This window comes from Oncorhynchus mykiss, chromosome 10 (genome assembly GCF_057628025.1).
Source record: "Oncorhynchus mykiss isolate SJ-2025 chromosome 10, ASM5762802v1, whole genome shotgun sequence".
NCBI classification, from domain to species: domain Eukaryota; kingdom Metazoa; phylum Chordata; class Actinopteri; order Salmoniformes; family Salmonidae; genus Oncorhynchus; species Oncorhynchus mykiss.
Genome location: NC_143031.1, coordinates 7,762,501 through 7,784,869, shown reverse-complemented (window position 1 = coordinate 7,784,869; position 22,369 = coordinate 7,762,501). Strand labels below are relative to the sequence as shown.

The 22,369-nt window shown below is 44.2% G+C and overlaps 1 protein-coding gene across 1 annotated transcript in view; it reads left to right on the top strand.

The window, feature by feature from the left end:
• LOC110533304 (serine/arginine repetitive matrix protein 3) overlaps nt 1-22,369 on the top strand; it is a 186,579-nt gene that overhangs the window by 93,136 nt on the left and 71,074 nt on the right. Inside the window, exon 3 of the mRNA XM_036989600.2 lies at nt 14,267-14,368. Coding sequence (XP_036845495.2) covers nt 14,267-14,368 — 102 coding nt within the window. The remainder of the gene's footprint in view (nt 1-14,266; nt 14,369-22,369) is intronic.

The following is a 22,369-nucleotide window of genomic DNA, read 5'->3' as shown; positions in this document are numbered from 1 at the left end:
GCAGGGCTCAGAGAGGGGGTTAGAAAGGAAGAGGGGCGCAGGGCTCAGAGAGGGGAATAGAGAGAAAGAGGGGCGCAGGGCTCAGAGAGGGGGATCGAAAGGAAGAGGGGCGCAGGGCTCAGAGAGGGGGATAGAGAGGAAGAGGGGCACAGGGCTCAGAGAGGGGGATAGAGAGGAAGAGGGGCGCAGGGCTCAGAGAGGGGGATAGAGAGGAAGAGGGGCGCAGGGCTCAGAGAGGGGGTTAGAAAGGAAGAGGGGCGCAGGGCTCAGAGAGGGGGATAGAGAGGAAGAGGGGCGCAGGGCTCAGAGAGGGGGATAGAAAGGAAAAGGGGCGCAGGGCTCAGAGAGGGGGATAGAGAGGAAGAGGGGCGCAGGGCTCAGAGAGGGGGATAGAAAGGAAGAGTGGCGCAGGGCTCAGAGAGTGGAAATAGAGAGGAAGAGGGAGTCTGTTGCAGGAGTCTGTTTTCATCTGCTAGTTGATCAACGCCAGTGGGTCACCCTCTAAACCTCCCAAATGCACGCACACACACATACACAGGCACGTAGGCATACATGTTTTCACGCGCGCGCGCTCACACACACACACACACACACACACACACACACACACACACACACACAGGCACCCTCCAAGGTCGTGGTCGGGGATTAGACTAGAGTGACAGGTTGCATGCCAACCCCCTTAACCACCCCACCCCACCCCCTCTACCACCACCCCACCCCCTACCAGCAGCCCCCCCCCCCCCCTCGACCAGCACCCCCCCCTCTTCCAGCACCCCCTCTACCAGCACCCCCTCTACCAGCACCCCCTCCTAGCAGTACACCTTCCCCCACCATCCTCCTCTCTCTCTCTCCCTTCCTCCCCACCCAGGCTTTATTAAACCAGTGGTTTAATCGTCTGCCGTGTGTTAGCCTCACAGCCTCACCCTGGGAGCCAATTAGAACAGCCAGGCAATTAAAAGAAACATGCTCATTAAGCTATCTGAAAGCTGCCAGCCTCTCCCATTTACTTTAGAACAGTCATGCCTCTGCAGGGGCCGGTCTAAGTAACATTCCATGGAGGGGGTCAGGGGTCGGGGTTGTAGTACATTGTGGGGTTTGAGTACCGGAATAGACTGGCTTGGAACCTGGCTGTTTTTTGAAGCAACATGGAGGCAAACGGTGGATGTCATGCAGACCTTGGTCTCTCTCAAGATGAAGGGGATGAGGCCCATCACAGGTGGCGGGCTACTTCCTGTGTCCGGTAATGATGTCAGAGTAGGTGGAAGGTCACACCGTTTCTATGGGGAACAGTCATTGTAAAGGATGGCTCTCATTTGTGAGTGTCAGAAAGTGTTCACACCCTTTGACTTTTTTAAAACATTTAGTTTTTGTTACAGCCTGAATTTGAAATAGATTTAAGGGAGATTTTGTGTCACTGACCTACACACAAAACCCCAGAATGTCAAAGTGGAATTATGTTGGGGCTCCTTAGTGGCCCAGCGGTCTAAGGCACTGCATCGCAGTGCTAGAGGCGTCACTACAGACGCCCTGGTTTGAATCCAGGCTGTATCACAACCGGCCGTGATTGGGAGTCCCATAGGACGGCGGCGTACAATTGGCCCAGCGTCGTCCGGTTTTGGCCTTTGTAAATAAGATTTTAATTCAAAATGAAGGGAAAAAAAAGCAGACATTGAACATTCCTTAGGATATTGTGATGTCATTATGGGGTATTGTGATGTCATTACAGGGTATTGTGATGTCATTATGGGGTATTGTGATGTCATTATGGGGTATTGTGATGTCATTATGGGGTATTGTGTGTAGATTAGATTGATGAGGATTTTTAAATTTTATTTAATCCATTTTAGAATAAGGCTGTAACGTAAACAAAATGTGGAAAAAGTCAAGGGGTCTGAATACTTTCTGAATGCACCGTACGTTCACTTCACCAGACGGCTCTAGCTGTAATGCAGTTAGGCTAGGCTATATACAACTGACCTGGTAAAACAATGTATAAATAATAAAAAACTATACATATTTATACTAATATTATAGTGATTAAAAGTTCTACTCCTTCTAACAATAGCAGTGTGTTGTTTGTCAGGTGTTTTTCCAGGAAGTAATTGAGCTGTAATGAGCTTGTGCATCATTAGAGTCCCTGTGGAGAGTCTCAGCCTTCCCTCTGTCCTCTTAATGAGGGACGTAAACAGTCAGACAGGGATACACTCTCTCTCTCAGTAATAATAACTATCGTTTCACATCTTCTCTCAGTAATAATACCTATCGTTTCACATCTTCTCTCAGTAATAATAACTATCGTTTCACATCTTCTCTCAGTAATAATACCTATCGTTTCACATCTTCTCTCAGTAATAAAAACTATCGTTTCACATCTTCTCTCAGTAATAATACCTATCGTTTCACATCTTCTCTCAGTAATAATACCTATCGTTTCACATCTTCTCTCAGTAATAATAACTATCGTTTCACATCTTCTCTCACTCAGTAATAATACCTATCGTTTCACATCTTCTCTCAGTAATAATACCTATCGTTTCACATCTTCTCTCAGTAATAATAACTATCGTTTCACATCTTCTCTCACTCAGTAATAATAACTATCGTTTCACATCTTCTCTCACTCAGTAATAATACCTATCGTTTCACATCTTCTCTCAGTAATAATACCTATCGTTTCACATCTTCTCTCAGTAATAATACCTATCGTTTCACATCTTCTCTCACTCAGTAATAATACCTATCGTTTCACATCTTCTCTCACTCAGTAATAATACCTATCGTTTCACATCTTCTCTCACTCAGTAATAATACCTATCGTTTCACATCTTCTCTCAGTAATAATACCTATCGTTTCACATCTTCTCTCACTCAGTAATAATACCTATCGTTTCACATCTTCTCTCACTCAGTAATAATACCTATCGTTTCACATCTTCTCTCAGTAATAATAACTATCGTTTCACATCTTCTCTCAGTAATAAAAACTATCGTTTCACATCTTCTCTCAGTAATAATACCTATCGTTTCACATCTTCTCTCAGTAATAATAACTATCGTTTCACATCTTCTCTCAGTAATAAAAACTATCGTTTCACATCTTCTCTCAGTAATAATACCTATCGTTTCACATCTTCTCTCAGTAATAAAAACTATCGTTTCACATCTTCTCTCACTCAGTAATAATACCTATCGTTTCACATCTTCTCTCACTCAGTAATAATACCTATCGTTTCACATCTTCTCTCAGTAATAATACCTATCGTTTCACATCTTCTCTCAGTAATAATAACTATCGTTTCACATCTTCTCTCAGTAATAATAACTATCGTTTCACATCTTCTCTCACTCAGTAATAATACCTATCGTTTCACATCTTCTCTCACTCAGTAATAATACCTATCGTTTCACATCTTCTCTCAGTAATAATACCTATCGTTTCACATCTTCTCTCAGTAATAATAACTATCGTTTCACATCTTCTCTCACTCAGTAATAATACCTATCGTTTCACATCTTCTCTCACTCAGTAATAATACCTATCGTTTCACATCTTCTCTCACTCAGTAATAATAACTATCGTTTCACATCTTCTCTCAGTAATAATAACTATCGTTTCACATCTTCTCTCAGTAATAATAACTATCGTTTCACATCTTCTCTCACTCAGTAATAATAACTATCGTTTCACATCTTCTCTCACTCAGTAATAATACCTATCGTTTCACATCTTCTCTCAGTAATAATACCTATCGTTTCACATCTTCTCTCACTCAGTAATAATACCTATCGTTTCACATCTTCTCTCAGTAATAATAACTATCGTTTCACATCTTCTCTCAGTAATAATACCTATCGTTTCACATCTTCTCTCAGTAATAATAACTATCGTTTCACATCTTCTCTCAGTAATAATAACTATCGTTTCACATCTTCTCTCACTCAGTAATAATACCTAACGTTTCACATCTTCTCTCACTCAGTAATCACTTTAGTTTTCTGTAGCTCAGATGGTAGTGTGGCCCTTGTAAACGCCAAGATAGTCATCTTGGATAAAAGTGTCTGTGGAAATGGCTTATATTATGTATGAAAACGACATGCTATCTCACAGTTAGTTAAAAACTCTCCTTTCATATAACCTCACACACTTAGTTAAAACTACACACTGCTGTATACTTGATGGACTGGGGCTTGGCTAGTCCTCCATCCGCGGCCCACAACTGCTGGGCTATCTTAGAAAAGCTGTGATGAGACTGAGGAAAGAGCTCCATTCACCTCCATTCACCTCCATAGGACAATATTATGTGGAGCTTCAGGGGAATACAGAGATCTGTTTGTTTAAGGATGATCAAATCCAATTGTATTAATCACATGGGCCAAATACAAGGGCAGACCCTTACAGTGAAATGCTTACTTACCAGACCCCTAACCAACAATGCAGTTTCAAAAAAATATAGATAAGAATAAGAAATAAAAGTAACAAGTAATTAAGAGCAGCAATGTGGAGACTATATACAGGGTATTACAGTACAGAGTCAATGTGGAGACTATATACAGGGAGGTACCAGTACAGAGTCAATGTTGAGACTATATACAGGGTATTACGGTACAGAGTCAATGTGGAGGCTATATACAGGGTATTACAGTACAGAGTCAATGTGGAGACTATATACAGGGAGGTACCAGTACAGAGTCAATGTTGAGACTATATACAGGGTATTACGGTACAGAGTCAATGTGGAGGCTATATACAGGGTATTACGGTACAGAGTCAATGTGGAGGCTATATACAGGGTATTACGGTACAGAGTCAATGTGGAGGCTATATAGAGGGGGTACCGGTACAGAGTCAATGTGGAGGCTATATACAGAGGGGTACCGGTACAGAGTCAATGTGGAGACTATATACAGGGGGTACCGGTACAGAGTCAATGTGGAGGCTATATACAGGGGGTACCGGTACAGAGTCAATGTAGAGGCTATATACAGGGGGTACCGGAACAGAGTCAATGTGGAGACTATATACAGGGGGGTACCGGTACAGAGTCAGTGTGGAGGCTATATACAGGGGGTACAGGGAGAGAGAAATTATACTGATTATACTCAGACAGGGACCAAAACGTTTAGGCATATTGGACACAGAACGATACACATGGGATATTTTCGCAAACACATACAGATGTAGAATCTTAATTTGAGCCAGTTTGCTAAAGCAGGAAAAATAATCCTGCAGCAACAGGAAATGTGAATTATTAAATTGATTCTGATTTACGGACAATTTTTTTCCCATGACGTGAAAGTGGAAATGACAAACTTCCTTTTTTGAACCTCAAATACACTTCAAGTTTAGAAATGTCCTTTCTTAAAGTTACTATTGAAAAATCCCAGAGACCTTATAATCTTTACGTTAGTAGACAAGAAAAAAGACAGGATGAGACAGAAAGATACAAAAGGGGTGGACATTCAATCCCTCTCCTGGTCAGTTCGTTTTGTTGTGTAAAACAACAAGACTACAACAACAGAACTAATTAACAGACAGGATCTGAGATGTGAAGTGTGGCTGCTCGTCGAGACTAACAGCCACCGACAATTACTCAATACCATTTACCACATTGATTTTAAGTTTAGAATAGATTTTTTTATTTTTTATTTTTACGACTCTAATGCAACTGAAAAAGCAAGCTCATATCTGAGAGACCCAGAAAAGACAGATTTGATTGTGTTACAGTGAACACTGAATCACCAGCAGCTAGGATATTACATTTTGTCTTTAGTTGTCCATGGATGCATTTAAATCTACTTTTTATTTATATATTTAGAAAGAGTGGGCATATAAACCCACACTCTTTGTGTCTGGAAAGAAGAGAGTTCAGGGAAAATAAATTACACAACTGTTTTTTCTCTGCAGAGAGGCCTGTCATCTCCAACAAACATTGTCTGGTCAGTAGATCCACAGGTGCTGCAGGGGTCTTGTAGTCCCACAGCCCATCAACATCAACCCCAGTGTTGTTGTAAAACCATGGTCATTTACACACACCGTTAAGTGTATGCCCATTGCCAAGGGTTAACCAATCCCCTCAGACCATCCTGCAGGCTAGACCAATCAGGGATAACGGAGGGCATGACGTGTGACTGTAGGCTGGGCCTTAAAACCTTGGGAGAGGAATCAATAGAGGGAATGAGGATGGGGAGGAGGAGGAAGATGAGACAGTACACGATGTCCATCCATTCAACAGAGATCTTTTAGCTTTGGGTTCTGCTTCTGACCCCCCCCATGTGTATATTTTACACTAGCTGTCAATAAACAGACTGTCTCAAGCGTTAACACATCTCAGGCTGCTATCATCAGGACAGTGAAGTGTGAAGGAAGGAGAGCGCCTAAAACCAGCCATTTTGTCATGGTGTGTGATCAGTGCACAATAAAGCCCTTTTTGTGGGGTAAAACTCATTCTGATTGTCTGGACCTGGCTCCCCAGTGGGTGGATCTGGCTCCCAAGGGGAAGGCCTGCACCACTGCCCAGTCATGTGAAATCCATAGATTAGGGGCCTAATTTATTTATTTCAATTGACTGATTTCCTTCTATGAACTGTAACTAAGTAAAATATTCAAAATGGTTGCATGTAGGGTTTATATTTTTGTTCAGTGTACGTGCATGTCTTTTGTCTACAGTAAAGCATTCTGTACAGTAACATTACATATGGTGATGTGGCTTGCCTCATGCATGGAAAGCTATGAATATAAAGTGAGTTGAGTTTTTCACCCGTCTGTTGTGGTGTGATGTGGTTGACAGATCTGCTAGGCTGAAAGATTGCAATACAGTGTGTGCTGTCACAAACGTAAACGCGCTGGGCTAGTCTGGAATATATAGAGGACTGATAGCACTGGGCTAGTCTGGGATATATAGAGGACTGATAGCACTGGGCTAGTCTGGGATAAATGCAGGACTGATAGCACTGGGCTAGTCTGGGATATATAGAGGACTGATAGCACTGGGCTAGTCTGGGATATATAGAGGACTGATAGCACTGGGCTAGTCTGGGATATATAGAGGACTGATAGTGCTGGGCTAGTCTGGGATATATAGAGGACTGATAGCACTGGGCTAGTCTGGGATATATAGAGGACTGATAGCACTGGGCTAGTCTGGGATATATAGAGGACTGATAGTGCTGGGCTAGTCTGGGATATATAGAGGACTGATAGCACTGGGCTAGTCTGGGATATATAGAGGTCTGATAGCACTGGGCTAGTCTGGGATATATAGAGGACTGATAGCACTGGGCTAGTCTGGGATATATAGAGGACTGATAGCACTGGGCTAGTCTTGGATAAATTAAGGACTGATAGCACCGGGCTAGTCTGGGATAAATGCAGGACTGATAGCACTGGGCTAGTCTGGGATATATAGAGGACTAATAGCACTGGGCTAGTCTGGGATAAATGCAGGACTGATAGCACCGGGCGAGTCTGGGATATATAGAGGACTGATAGCACTGGGCTAGTCTGGGATATATAGAGGACTGATAGCACCGGGCTAGTCTGGGATATATAGAGGACTGATAGCACTGGGCTAGTCTGGGATATATAGAGGACTGATAGCACTGGGCTAGTCTGGGATAAATGCAGGACTGATAGCACCGGGCGAGTCTGGGATATATAGAGGACTGATAGCACTGGGCTAGTCTGGGATATATAGAGGACTGATAGCACTGGGCTAGTCTGGGATATATAGAGGACTGATAGCACTGGGCTAGTCTGGGATATATAGAGGACTAATAGCACCGGGCTAGTCTGGGATATATAGAGGACTGATAGCACTGGGCTAGTCTGGGATATATAGAGGACTGATAGCACTGGGCTAGTCTGGGATATATAGAGGACTGATAGCACTGGGCTAGTCTGGGATAAATGCAGGACTGATAGCACTGGGCTAGTCTGGGATATATAGAGGACTGATAGCACTGGGCTAGTCTGGGATATATAGAGGACTGATAGCACTGGGCTAGTCTGGGATATATAGAGGACTGATAGCACTGGGCTAGTCTGGGATATATAGAGGACTGATAGCACTGGGCTAGTCTGGGATATACAGAGGACTGATAGCACTGGGCTAGTCTGGGATATACAGAGGACTGATAGCACTGGGCTAGTCTGGGATAAATGCAGGACTGATAGCGCTGGGCTAGTCTGGGATATATAGAGGACTGATAGCACTGTGCTAGCCTGGGATATATAGAGGACTGATAGCACCGGGCTAGTCTGGGATAAAAGCAGGACTGATAGCATCGGGCTAGTCTGGGATATATAGAGGACTGATAGCACTGGGCTAGTCTGGGATATATAGAGGACTGATAGCACTGGGCTAGTCTGGGATAAAAGCAGGACTGAAAGCACTGGGCTAGTCTGGGATATATAGAGGACTGATAGCACTGGGCTAGTCTGGGATAAAAGCAGGACTGATAGCATCGGGCTAGTCTGGGATATATAGAGGACTGATAGCACTGGGCTAGTCTGGGATATATAGAGGACTGATAGCACTGGGCTAGTCTGGGATATATAGAGGACTGATAGTGCTGGGCTAGTCTGGGATATATAGAGGACTGATAGCACTGGGCTAGTCTGGGATATATAGAGGTCTGATAGCACTGGGCTAGTCTGGGATATATAGAGGACTGATAGCACTGGGCTAGTCTGGGATATATAGAGGACTGATAGCACTGGGCTAGTCTTGGATAAATTAAGGACTGATAGCACCGGGCTAGTCTGGGATAAATGCAGGACTGATAGCACTGGGCTAGTCTGGGATATATAGAGGACTAATAGCACTGGGCTAGTCTGGGATAAATGCAGGACTGATAGCACCGGGCGAGTCTGGGATATATAGAGGACTGATAGCACTGGGCTAGTCTGGGATATATAGAGGACTGATAGCACCGGGCTAGTCTGGGATATATAGAGGACTGATAGCACTGGGCTAGTCTGGGATATATAGAGGACTGATAGCACTGGGCTAGTCTGGGATAAATGCAGGACTGATAGCACCGGGCGAGTCTGGGATATATAGAGGACTGATAGCACTGGGCTAGTCTGGGATATATAGAGGACTGATAGCACCGGGCTAGTCTGGGATATATAGAGGACTGATAGCACTGGGCTAGTCTGGGATATATAGAGGACTAATAGCACCGGGCTAGTCTGGGATATATAGAGGACTGATAGCACTGGGCTAGTCTGGGATATATAGAGGACTGATAGCACTGGGCTAGTCTGGGATATATAGAGGACTGATAGCACTGGGCTAGTCTGGGATAAATGCAGGACTGATAGCACTGGGCTAGTCTGGTATATATAGAGGACTGATAGCTCTGGGCTAGTCTAGGATAAATGCAGGACTGATAGCACTGGGCTAGTCTGGGATATATAGAGGACTGATAGCACTGGGCTAGTCTGGGATATATAGAGGACTGATAGCACTGGGCTAGTCTGGGATATATAGAGGACTGATAGCACTGGGCTAGTCTGGGATATATAGAGGACTGATAGCACTGGGCTAGTCTGGGATATACAGAGGACTGATAGCACTGGGCTAGTCTGGGATATACAGAGGACTGATAGCACTGGGCTAGTCTGGGATAAATGCAGGACTGATAGCGCTGGGCTAGTCTGGGATATATAGAGGACTGATAGCACTGTGCTAGCCTGGGATATATAGAGGACTGATAGCACCGGGCTAGTCTGGGATAAAAGCAGGACTGATAGCATCGGGCTAGTCTGGGATATATAGAGGACTGATAGCACTGGGCTAGTCTGGGATATATAGAGGACTGATAGCACTGGGCTAGTCTGGGATAAAAGCAGGACTGAAAGCACTGGGCTAGTCTGGGATATATAGAGGACTGATAGCACTGGGCTAGTCTGGGATAAAAGCAGGACTGATAGCATCGGGCTAGTCTGGGATATATAGAGGACTGATAGCACTGGGCTAGTCTGGGATATATAGAGGACTGATAGCACTGGGCTAGTCTGGGATATATAGAGGACTGATAGCACTGGGCTAGTCTGGATTATATAGAGGACTGATAGCACTGGGCTAGTCTGGGATAAATGCAGTACGGATAGCACTGGGCTAGTCTGGGATATATAGAGGTCTGATAGCACTGGGCTAGTCTGGGATATATAGAGGACTGATAGCACTGGGCTAGTCTGGGATATATAGAGGACTGATAGCACTGGGCTAGTCTTGGATAAATTAAGGACTGATAGCACCGGGCTAGTCTGGGATAAATGCAGGACTGATAGCACTGGGCTAGTCTGGGATATATAGAGGACTAATAGCACTGGGCTAGTCTGGGATAAATGCAGGACTGATAGCACCGGGCGAGTCTGGGATATATAGAGGACTGATAGCACTGGGCTAGTCTGGGATATATAGAGGACTGATAGCACCGGGCTAGTCTGGGATATATAGAGGACTGATAGCACTGGGCTAGTCTGGGATATATAGAGGACTGATAGCACTGGGCTAGTCTGGGATAAATGCAGGACTGATAGCACCGGGCGAGTCTGGGATATATAGAGGACTGATAGCACTGGGCTAGTCTGGGATATATAGAGGACTGATAGCACTGGGCTAGTCTGGGATATATAGAGGACTGATAGCACTGGGCTAGTCTGGGATATATAGAGGACTAATAGCACCGGGCTAGTCTGGGATATATAGAGGACTGATAGCACTGGGCTAGTCTGGGATATATAGAGGACTGATAGCACTGGGCTAGTCTGGGATATATAGAGGACTGATAGCACTGGGCTAGTCTGGGATAAATGCAGGACTGATAGCACTGGGCTAGTCTGGTATATATAGAGGACTGATAGCTCTGGGCTAGTCTAGGATAAATGCAGGACTGATAGCACTGGGCTAGTCTGGGATATATAGAGGACTGATAGCACTGGGCTAGTCTGGGATATATAGAGGACTGATAGCACTGGGCTAGTCTGGGATATATAGAGGACTGATAGCACTGGGCTAGTCTGGGATATACAGATGACTGATAGCACTGGGCTAGTCTGGGATATACAGAGGACTGATAGCACTGGGCTAGTCTGGGATAAATGCAGGACTGATAGCGCTGGGCTAGTCTGGGATATATAGAGGACTGATAGCACTGTGCTAGCCTGGGATATATAGAGGACTGATAGCACCGGGCTAGTCTGGGATAAAAGCAGGACTGATAGCATCGGGCTAGTCTGGGATATATAGAGGACTGATAGCACTGGGCTAGTCTGGGATATATAGAGGACTGATAGCACTGGGCTAGTCTGGGATAAAAGCAGGACTGAAAGCACTGGGCTAGTCTGGGATATATAGAGGACTGATAGCACTGGGCTAGTCTGGGATAAAAGCAGGACTGATAGCATCGGGCTAGTCTGGGATATATAGAGGACTGATAGCACTGGGCTAGTCTGGGATATATAGAGGACTGATAGCACTGGGCTAGTCTGGGATATATAGAGGACTGATAGCACTGGGCTAGTCTGGATTATATAGAGGACTGATAGCACTGGGCTAGTCTGGGATAAATGCAGTACGGATAGCACTGGGCTAGTCTGGGATATATAGAGGACTGATCGCACTGGGCTAGTCTGGGATATATAGAGGACTGATAGCACTGGGCTAGTCTGGGATATATAGAGGACTGATAGCGCTGGGCTAGTCTGGGATATATAGAGGACTGATAGCACCGGGCTAGTCTGGGATATATAGAGGACTGATAGCACTGGGCTAGTCTGGGATATATAGAGGACTGATAGCACCGGGCTAGTCTGGGATATATAGAGGACTGATAGCACCGGGCTAGTCTGGGATATATAGAGGACTGATAGCACTGGGCTAGTCTGGGATATATAGAGGATTAGTTCCTCGCTGAATGTTTCCTGGAGTTGTGTCCTGTCCTCCTAGTTCCTCGCTGGATGTTTCCCTGGAGTTGTGTCCTGTCCTCCTAGTTCCTCGCTGAATGTTTCCCTGGAGTTGTGTCCTGTCCTCCTAGTTCCTCGCTGAATGTTTCCCTGGAGTTGTGTCCTGTCCTCCTAGTTCCTCGCTGAATGTTTCCCTGGAGTTGTGTCCTGTCCTCCTAGTTCCTCGCTGGATGTTTCCCTGGAGTTGTGTCCTGTCCTCCTAGTTCCTCGCTGAATGTTTCCCTGGAGTTGTGTCCTGTCCACCTAGTTCCTCGCTGGCTGTTTCTGTTCAGACTGAGTGCTCTGTTCTGCCATTGCTCCAACAGAACTAACTGGCAGGCAGTCATGCACACTGTCCAGAACTGTCCGATCTGTGTGTGGACACTGGAGCGGCTGTCAGTGTTCATGTCTGACCAGGTTTGTTACAAAGCTACTCTTGAGAAATATAGTTAGATACAGTTGACCTAGTACTGCACTAGTGAACATGGCTACAAAACATGCATTCGATGGGCAACGATGGCTCATTTTTGGGGGGATTTCCCGTCATGTCAAGCAAAAATACAACCACAGGTACACCTCCAATTGACTCAAATTATGTCAATTAGCCTATCAGAAGCTTCTAAAGCCATGACATCATTTTCCCGGAATTTTCCAAGCTGTTTAAAGGCACAGTCAACCTAGTGTATGTAAACTTCTGACCCACTGGAATTGTGATACAGTGAAATAATCTGTCTGTAAACAATTGTTGGAAAAATGACTTGTGTCGTGCACAAAGTAGATGTCCTTACCGACTTGCCAAAAGTATAGTTTGTTAACAAGAAATTGAAGGTTGAAAAACAAGTTTTAATGACTCCAACCTAAGTGTATGTAAACTTCCGACTTCAACTGTACATGTATTTGCAATTTGATGTTTTTTCACCCCCCCCCCCCCCCCCCCCCCACATGATCGCAGTCCACAGGATTCTAGCCAAATGCTGATAATATTGATAAAATGTCTACCAGGTGGACTCTGTGTTGTTGTACCACAGGGCTTCCATTCAGTCACAGTAAGACATGGTATGTAGAGAGGGGCCTAAAGGAGGACTCTGTGTTGTTGTACCACAGGGCTTCCATTCAGTCACAGTAAGACATGGTATGTAGAGAGGGGCCTAAAGGAGGACTCTGTGTTGTTGTACCACAGGGCTTCCATTCAGTCACAGTAAGACATGGTATGTAGAGAGGGGCCTAAAGGAGGACTCTGTGTTGTTGTACCACAGGGCTTCCATTCAGTCACAGTAAGACATGGTATGTAGAGAGGGGCCTAAAGGAGGACTCTGTGTTGTTGTACCACAGGGCTTCCATTCAGTCACAGTAAGACATGGTATGTAGAGAAGGGCCTAAAGGAGGACTCTGTGTTGTTGTACCACAGGGCTTCCATTCAGTCACAGTAAGACATGGTATGTAGAGAGGGGCCTAAAGGAGGACTCTGTGTTGTTGTACCGCAGGGCTTCCATTCAGTCACAGTAAGACATGGTATGTAGAGAAGGGCCTAAAGGAGGACTCTGTGTTGTTGTACCACAGGGCTTCCATTCAGTCACAGTAAGACATGGTATGTAGAGAGGGGCCTAAAGGAGGACTCTGTGTTGTTGTACCACAGGGCTTCCATTCAGTCACAGTAAGACATGGTATGTAGAGAAGGGCCTAAAGGAGGACTCTGTGTTGTTGTACCACAGGGCTTCCATTCAGTCACAGTAAGACATGGTATGTAGAGAAGGGCCTAAAGGAGGACTCTGTGTTGTTGTACCACAGGGCTTCCATTCAGTCACAGTAAGAGATGGTGTGTAGATTTTAAAAAGCCTGAAGAAAGGACTCATGGAGAAGCAAATCATTTTGAATGTCCTTTCACCATTTGGGGTGTTGTGTGTCAACGAAGCCGTACTGAGGGAACACCCTTCCACCGTCTCCTTCTTGCCACGCTGGAAATGTGTGTCTGAGTGTTTCTCCTCTGGCGTTTGGAGATGACATGGTGTTATGTACGCACGACCGCCTGTTGTGACAGATGGCAATTAGCCTTGCTGCTCTCTCTGAAAGGACAGACGATGTGTGTGTGTGTGTGTGTGTGTGTGTGTGTGTGTGTGTGTGTGTGTGTGTGTGTGTGTGTGTGTGTGTGTGTGTGTGTGTGTGTGTGTGTGTGTGTGTGTGTGTGTGTGTGTGTGTGTGTGTGTGTGTGCGTGTGTGTGTGTGTGTGTCTGTGTGAATTATTTGCTGTGTTGAGTGTGTTGTTGCTATCCTCCCACTGACTGGGTGGGTTTGATCTGTGCTCTCCTGTAGGTACTCTGAGGAGGAGATCAGGCAGAAGGTCGGCACCTTCAGACAGATGCTGATGGAGAAAGAAGGAGTGATCACCAGAGAGAGAGCACACACTGACCCAACGTAAGTCACGCTCTCTACCATATCTCTCTCACTCCCTCTCTCTTTCGCTCTGTCTCTGTCGACACTCTCTCTCTCTCTCTCTCTCTCTCCCTCTCGCTCTCTGTGTCTCTCTGTGTCTCTCTCTCTGTGTCTCTCTCTCTGTGTGTCTCTCTGCCCTTCTCTCTCTCTCTCTCTCTCTCTCTCTCTCTTTCTCTCTGTGTCTCGCTCTGTCTTTCTCTCTGTCTCGCTCTGCCTCTCTCTCTGTGTGTCTCTCTCTGTCTCTCCCTCTCTTTCTCTCTCTTTCCCTCTCTCTTTTCCTCTCTCTTTCTCTCTCTCTCTCAATTCAATTCAATTCAATTCAAGGGCTTTATTGGCATGGGAAACATGTGTTAACATTGCCAAAGCAAGTGAGGTAGACAACATACAAAGTTAATATATAAAGTGAAAAACAACTAAAATTAACAGTAAACATTACACATACAGAGGTTTCAAAACAGTAAAGACATTACAAATGTCATATTATATATATATATATATATATATACACAGTGTTTTAACAATGTACAAATGGTTAAAGGACACAAGATAAAATAAATAAGCATAAATATGGGTTGTATTTACAATGGTGTGTGTTCTTCACTGGTTGCCCTTTTCTCGTGGCAACAGGTCACAAATCTTGCTGCTGTGATGGCACACTGTGGAATTTCACCCAGTAGATATGGGAGTTTTTCAAATTTGGATTTGTTTTCGAATTCTTTGTGGATCTGTGTAATCTGAGGGAAATATGTCTCTCTAATATGGTCATACATTGGGCAGGAGGTTAGGAAGTGCAGCTCAGTTTCCACCTCATTTTGTGGGCAGTGAGCACATAGCCTGTCTTCTCTTGAGAGCCATGTCTGCCTACGGTGGCCTTTCTCAATAGCAAGGCTATGCTCACTGAGTCTGTACATAGTCAAAGCTTTCCTTAATTTTGGGTCAGTCACAGTGGTCAGGTATTCTGCCGCTGTGTACTCTCTGTTTAGGGCCAAATAGCATTCTAGTTTGCTCTGTTTTTTTGTTAATTCTTTCCAATGTGTCAAGTAATTATCTTTTTGTTTTCTCATGATTTGGTTGGGTCTAATTGTGCTGTTGTCCTGGGGCTCTGTAGGGTGTGTTTGTGTTTGTGAACAGAGCCCCAGGACCAGCTTGCTTAGGGGACTCTTCTCCAGGTTCATCTCTCTGTAGGTGATGGCTTTGTTATGGAAGGTTTGTGAATCACTTCCTTTTAGGTGGTTGTAGAATTTAACGGCTCTTTTCTGGATTTTGATAATTAGTGGGTATCGGCCTAATTCTGCTCTGCATGCATTATTTGGTGTTCTACGTTGTACACGGAGGATATTTTTGCAGAATTCTGCATGCAGAGTCTCAATTTGGTGTTTGTCCCATTTTGTGAAGTCTTGGTTGGTGAGCGGACCCCAGACCTCACAACCATAAAGGGCAATGGGCTCTATGACTGATTCAAGTATTTTTAGCCAAATCCTAATTGGTATGTTGAAATTTATGTTTCTTTTGATGGCATAGAATGCCCTTCTTGCCTTGTCTCTCAGATCTTTCACAGCTTTGTGGAAGTTACCTGTGGCGCTGATGTTTAGGCCAAGGTATGTATAGTTTTTTGTGTGCTCTAGGGCAACAGTGTCTAGATGGAATTTGTATTTGTGGTCCTGGTGACTGGACCTTTTTTGGAACACCATTATTTTGGTCTTACTGAGATTTACTGTCAGGGCCCAGGTCTGACAGAATCTGTGCATAAGATCTAGGTGCTGCTGTAGGCCCTCCTTGGTTGGTGACAGAAGCACCAGATCATCAGCAAACAGCAGACATTTGACTTCGGATTCTAGCAGGGGGAGGCCGGGTGCTGCCGACTTTTCTAGTGCCCGCGCCAATTCGTTGATATATATGTTGAAGAGGGTGGGGCTTAAGCTGCATCCCTGTCTAACCCCACGACCCTGTGTGAAGAAATGTGTGTGTTTTTTACCAATTTTAACCGCACACTTGTTGTTTGTGTACATGGATTTTATAATGTCGTATGTTTTACCCCCAACACCACTTTCCATCAGTTTGTATAGCAGACCCTCATGCCAGATTGAGTCGAAGGCTTTTTTGAAATCAACAAAGCATGAGAAGACTTTGCCTTTGTTTTGGTTTGTTTGGTTGTCAATTAGGGTGTGCAAGGTGAATACATGGTCTGTTGTACGGTAATTTGGTAAAAAGCCAATTTGACATTTGCTCAGTACATTGTTTTCATTGAGGAAATGTACGAGTCTGCTGTTAATAATAATGCAGAGGATTTTCCCAAGGTTACTGTTGACACATATTCCACGGTAGTTATTGGGGTCAAATTTGTCTCCACTTTTGTGGATTGGGGTGATCAGTCCTTGGTTCCAAATATTGGGGAAGATGCCAGAGCTAAGTATGATGTTAAAGAGTTTTAGTATAGCCAATTGGAATTTGTTGTCTGTATATTTGATCATTTCATTGAGGATACCATCAACACCACAGGCCTTTTTGGGTTGGAGGGTTTTTATTTTGTCCTGTAACTCATTCAATGTAATTGGAGAATCCAGTGGGTTCTGGTAGTCTTTAATAGATGATTCTAAGATCTGTATTTGATCATGTATATGTTTTTGCTCTTTATTCTTTGTTATAGATCCAAAAAGATTGGAGAAGTGGTTTACCCATACATCTCCATTTTGGATAGATAATTCTTCGTGTTGTTGTTTGTTTAGTGTTTTCCAATTTTCCCAGAAGTGGTTAGAGTCTATGGATTCTTCAATTGCATTGAGCTGATTTCTGACATGCTGTTCCTTCTTTTTCCGTAGTGTATTTCTGTATTGTTTTAGTGATTCACCATAGTGAAGGCGTAGACTCAGGTTTTCCGGGTCTCTATGTTTTTGGTTGGACAGGTTTCTCAATTTCTTTCTTAGATTTTTGCATTCTTCATCAAACCATTTGTCATTATTGTTAATTTTCTTCGGTTTTCTATTTGAGATTTTTAGATTTGATAGGGAAGCTGAGAGGTCAAATATACTGTTAAGATTTTCTACTGCCAAGTTTACACCTTCACTATTACAGCGGAACGTTTTACCCAGGAAATTGTCTAAAAGGGATTGAATTTGTTGTTGCCTAATTGTTTTTTGGTAGGTTTCCAAACTGCATTCCTTCCATCTATAGCATTTCTTAATGTTACTCAGTTCCTTTGGCTTTGGCTCTATCTCTCTCTCTCTCTTTCTCTCTCTCTCTCTCTCTCTCTCTCTCTCTCTCTCTCTCTCTCTCTTTTTCTCTCCCACACACACAAACACACACATACACCCCCACCAACCCACCTCACATCTGCATCAATTTAAATACTATAAGAGCACAGCCAGATGGTTATCACCGACTAGTAGGTCTGTCATCATCAGTGTCTGTTGACCTCTCTTGGCCAATCCTCTCTGTGAGGTAGTTAGTCATCATCAGTGTCTGTTGACCTCTCTAGGCCAATCCTCTCTGTGAGGTAGTTAGTCATCATCAGTGTCTGTTGACCTGTGTAGAGTGTAGAGGAGGCAGGTAGTCTAGTGGTTAGAGTGTAGGGGCGGCAGGTAGCCTAAAGGTTGCAAGTTCAAATCCCTGAGCTGACAAGGTACAAATCTGTTGTTACGTTCCTGAACAGGCAGTTAAACCCACTGTTCCTAGGCTGTCATTGAAAATAAGAATTTGTTCTTAACTTAACTTAAATATATCAAAGGGAGGGAGGCAGGAAAACAAGAGAGTGGGGTAGAATCTAAGAGATAAACCGTTGGGTGAGGAGTGGTTGTTTTTGTCATGTTGAGGAGTAGAATAGAGAGGTAGAAACTCTCTCAGTGGGCCTGTTCCTGAGGTGTGGACATACTTGTCACGTCCTGACCTTAGTTCCTTTTTTATGTCTCTATTTTAGTTTGGTCAGGGCGTGGTGAGTTGGGGTGGGCATTCTATGGTTTGTTCTTGTGTGTTATATTTCTATGTGTTTGGCCTGGTATGGTTCCCAATCAGAGGCAGCTGTCTATCGTTGTCTCTGACTGAGAGCCATACTTAGGTAGCCTTTTTTTCCCACTGTTAGTTGTGGGTGATTATTCTCTGGTTCGTGTTTGTTGCACCTGTCAGAACTGGTTATGGTTGTGTTGTTTTTGTTGGTGCATTCATCTGGATGAAAAGTGTCATGGATACGTACCACACTGCACTTTGGTCTTCCTCTCCTTTCACCAACAAAAACCTTTACAATACTGGTGTTCTTCCTTCTGCATTCAGAGCTCTCTCTATATATATACACTATATATACAGTGCCTTGCGAAAGTATTCGGCCCCCTTGAACTTTGCGACCTTTTGCCACATTTCAGGCTTCAAACATAAAGATATAAAACTGTATTATTTTGTGAAGAATCAACAACAAGTGGGACACAATCATGAAGTGGAACGACATTTATTGGATATTTCAAACTTTTGAAACAAATCAAAAACTGAAAAATTGGGCGTGCAAAATTATTCAAAGGCATTTAAATATTCTGTCTTGCCAATTCATCCTCTGAATGGCACACATACACACGATCCATGTCTCAGTGATCTCCAATCCTTCTTTAACTCTCTTCCCTTTCATCTACACTGATTGAAGTGGATTTTTACAATTGACAACAATAAGGGATCACACTTTCATGGAAGGAGAAGGTGTTCTTAATGTTTTGTAAACTCAGTGTAGTTGTCTAATGTTAGTGGGGCACCTGTTTTTAAATGATGCTCCTGAATCACTATGATCAATAATAGTTTTCCTTGAGTGTACTTTTTTTTAACAGAGCTGAGATTTACTTCAAAGTGCATTCCTCCTGGTGCTTACACCTATCAGGCTGTTTCAGATCTAGTGCCTAGGAAGGAGGGGTTAGGGTTTCTTCTGGACCTATCAGGTTGTTTCATATCTAGTGCCTAGGGAGGAGGAGTTAGGGTTTCTTCTGGACCTATCAGGCTGTTTCAGATCTAGTGCCTAGGGAGGAGGAGTTAGGGTTTCTTCTGGACCTATCAGGCTGTTTCAGATCTAGTGCCTAGGGAGGAGGAGTTAGGGTTTCTTTTGGACCTATCAGGCTCTTTCAGATCTAGTGCCTAGGGAGGAGGGGTTAGAGTTTCTTATGGACCTATCAGGCTGTTCCAGATCTAGTGCTTACGGAGGAGGGGTTAGGGTGTCTTCTGGACCTCACTATACTGGCCCAAGAAGCACATGCCCTCGAAATATCCCTTATTGGGACAGTTGAGTTTGGGCACTGATGTTGGGTGCGATTAGACCTGGCTCGCAGTTGGTGTTCCAATTCAACCCAAAGGTGTTTGATGGGTTGAGGTCAGGGCTCTGTGCAGCTCAGTCAAGTTCTTCCACGCCGATCTCAACAAACCATTTCTGTATGGACCTCGCTTTGTGCACGGGGGCATTGTCATGCTGAAACAGGAAAGGGCCTTTCCCAAATTGTTTCCACAAAGCTGGAAGCACAGAATCGTCTAGAATGTCATTGTATGCTGTAGCGTTACGATTTCCCGTCAATGGAACTAAGGGTCCTAGTCTGAACCATGAAAAACAGCCCCAGACCATTATTCCTCCTCCACCAAACTTTACAGTTGGCACTATGCATTGGGGCAGGTAGCATTCTCCTGGTATCCACCAAACCCAGATTTGTCCATCTGACTGGCAGATGGTGAAGCGTGATTCATCACTCCAGAGAACGTGTAACCACTGCTCCAGAGTCCAATGTCGGCGAGCTTTACACCACTCCAGCCGACACTTGGCATTGCGCATGGTGACCTTAGGCTTGTGTGTGGCTGATCGGCCATGGAAATCTATTTCATGAAGCTCCCAAACGAACAGTTATCGTGCTGACATTACTTCCAGAGGCAGTTTGGAACTCGGGAATGTGAGTGTTGCAACCGAGAACAGATTATTTTTATGTGCTACGTACTTCAGAGTTCGGCAGTCCCATTCTGTGAGCTTGTGTGGCCTACCACTTCACGGCTGAGTCGTTGTGTCTCCTACTGCCAATGCTTGTCTATGGAGATTGCATGGCTGTGTTTTCGATTTTATACACCGGTCAGCAACAGGTGTGGCTGAAATAGCCGAATCCACTAATTTTAAATAGTGTCCACATACTTTTGTATATATTGTATATATCTTGTGAAAAGCATTTACCCCCTTTCTGATTTGTTCTATTCTGGCATATTTTTGCATATTTTTGATACTGAATGTTATCAGATCTTTAAAAAAAGACCTAATATTAGATAAAGGGAACCTGAGTGAACAAATAAAACAACAATTACACACTTATTTCATATATTTCATGAACAAAGTTTGTTGTTAATTGGTTTACCGTGAAAAAGCATTGTATCTGGTCAAACACAACAACAACAAAAGTTTCTCATAAAAGTTTACTAAGGGTTGGTGACAGGCTGATTGGTCGGCTGTTTGAGCCAGTAAAAAGGGTACTTAGCGAAATTACTTTTGCCTCCCTTCTGACCTGAGGGAACACACTTTCCTGATTGATTGAAGGGATCCCAAATAGGAGCGCCAATTTTGTCTGCTGTCGTCCTCAGTCATTTTTCCCATTTCCAAGTTGTCAGGCCCAGGTGGCCTTCCATTGTTGATAGACAACAACAAAACTTTTTCACCGTTACCACGTTACGGAATTTGAAATTGACAATGCTTGTCTTACATACTTTGTTCAGTTATGCCGGGATGTTTTACATTCAGAATGTGTTGTGGGCATGTCATGCCTAAATGTTCTAATCTTGCCAACTTAAACAAAATCATTAAAGTAGTAGGGAATTTCAGTGGATTTTGTGATGAACCATCTGAGTCAATGAATGAGTTTTCCTTTTTTGTCTAACATTTTATTTAAGGTTTTTTGTTATTGTTGCTATTATTCATTATATCGTTTATCTTTCTTTCAAAGTACAGTTTCTTCTTTTTTTTTGGTCGGTTTAGTCACATAATTTCTAAATTCAATGTACGTTTGCCAATCGGCTGTGCTGCCAGACTTACTTTGGGGCGGCAGGTAGTCTAGTGGTTAGAGTGTAGAGGAGGCAGGTAGCCTAGTGGTTAGAGTGTAGGGGCGGTAGGTAGCCTAGTGGTTAGAGTGTAGAGGAGGCAGATAGCCTAGTGGTTAGAGTGTAGAGGAGGTAGGTGGCCTAGTGGTTAGAGTGTAGAGGAGGCAGGTAGCCTAGTGGTTAGAGTGTAGAGGCGGTAGGTAGCCTAGTGGTTAGAGTGTAGAGGAGGCAGGTAGCCTAGTGGTTAGAGTGTAGAGGCGGTAGGTAGCCTAGTGGTTAGAGTGTAGAGGAGGCAGGTAGCCTAGTGGTTAGAGTGTAGAGGCGGTAGGTAGCCTAGTGGTTAGAGTGTAGAGGAGGCAGGTAGCCTAGTGGTTAGAGTGTAGAGGAGGTAGGTAGCCTAGTGTTTAGAGTGTAGAGGAGGTAGGTAGCCTAGTGGTTAGAGTGTAGAGGAGGTAGGTAGCCTAGCGGTTAGAGTGTAGAGGCGGTAGGTAGCCTAGTGGTTAGAGTGTAGAGGAGGTAGGTAGCCTAGTGGTTAGAGTGTAGAGGAGGCAGATAGCCTAGTGGTTAGAGTGTAGAGGAGGTAGGTAGCCTAGTGGTTAGAGTGTAGAGGCGGTAGGTAGCCTAGTGGTTAGAGTGTAGAGGAGGCAGGTAGCCTAGTGGTTAGAGTGTAGAGGAGGTAGGTAGCCTAGTAGTTAGAGTGTAGAGGAGGTAGGTAGCCTAGTGGTTAAAGTGTAGAGGAGGTAGGTAGCCTAGCGGTTAGAGTGTAGAGGCGGTAGGTAGCCTAGTGGTTAGAGTGTAGAGGAGGTAGGTAGCCTAGTGGTTAGAGTGTAGAGGAGGCAGATAGCCTAGTGGTTAGAGTGTAGAGGAGGTAGGTAGCCTAGTGGTTAGAGTGTAGAGGCGGTAGGTAGCCTAGTGGTTAGAGTGTAGAGGCGGTAGGTAGCCTAGTGGTTAGAGTGT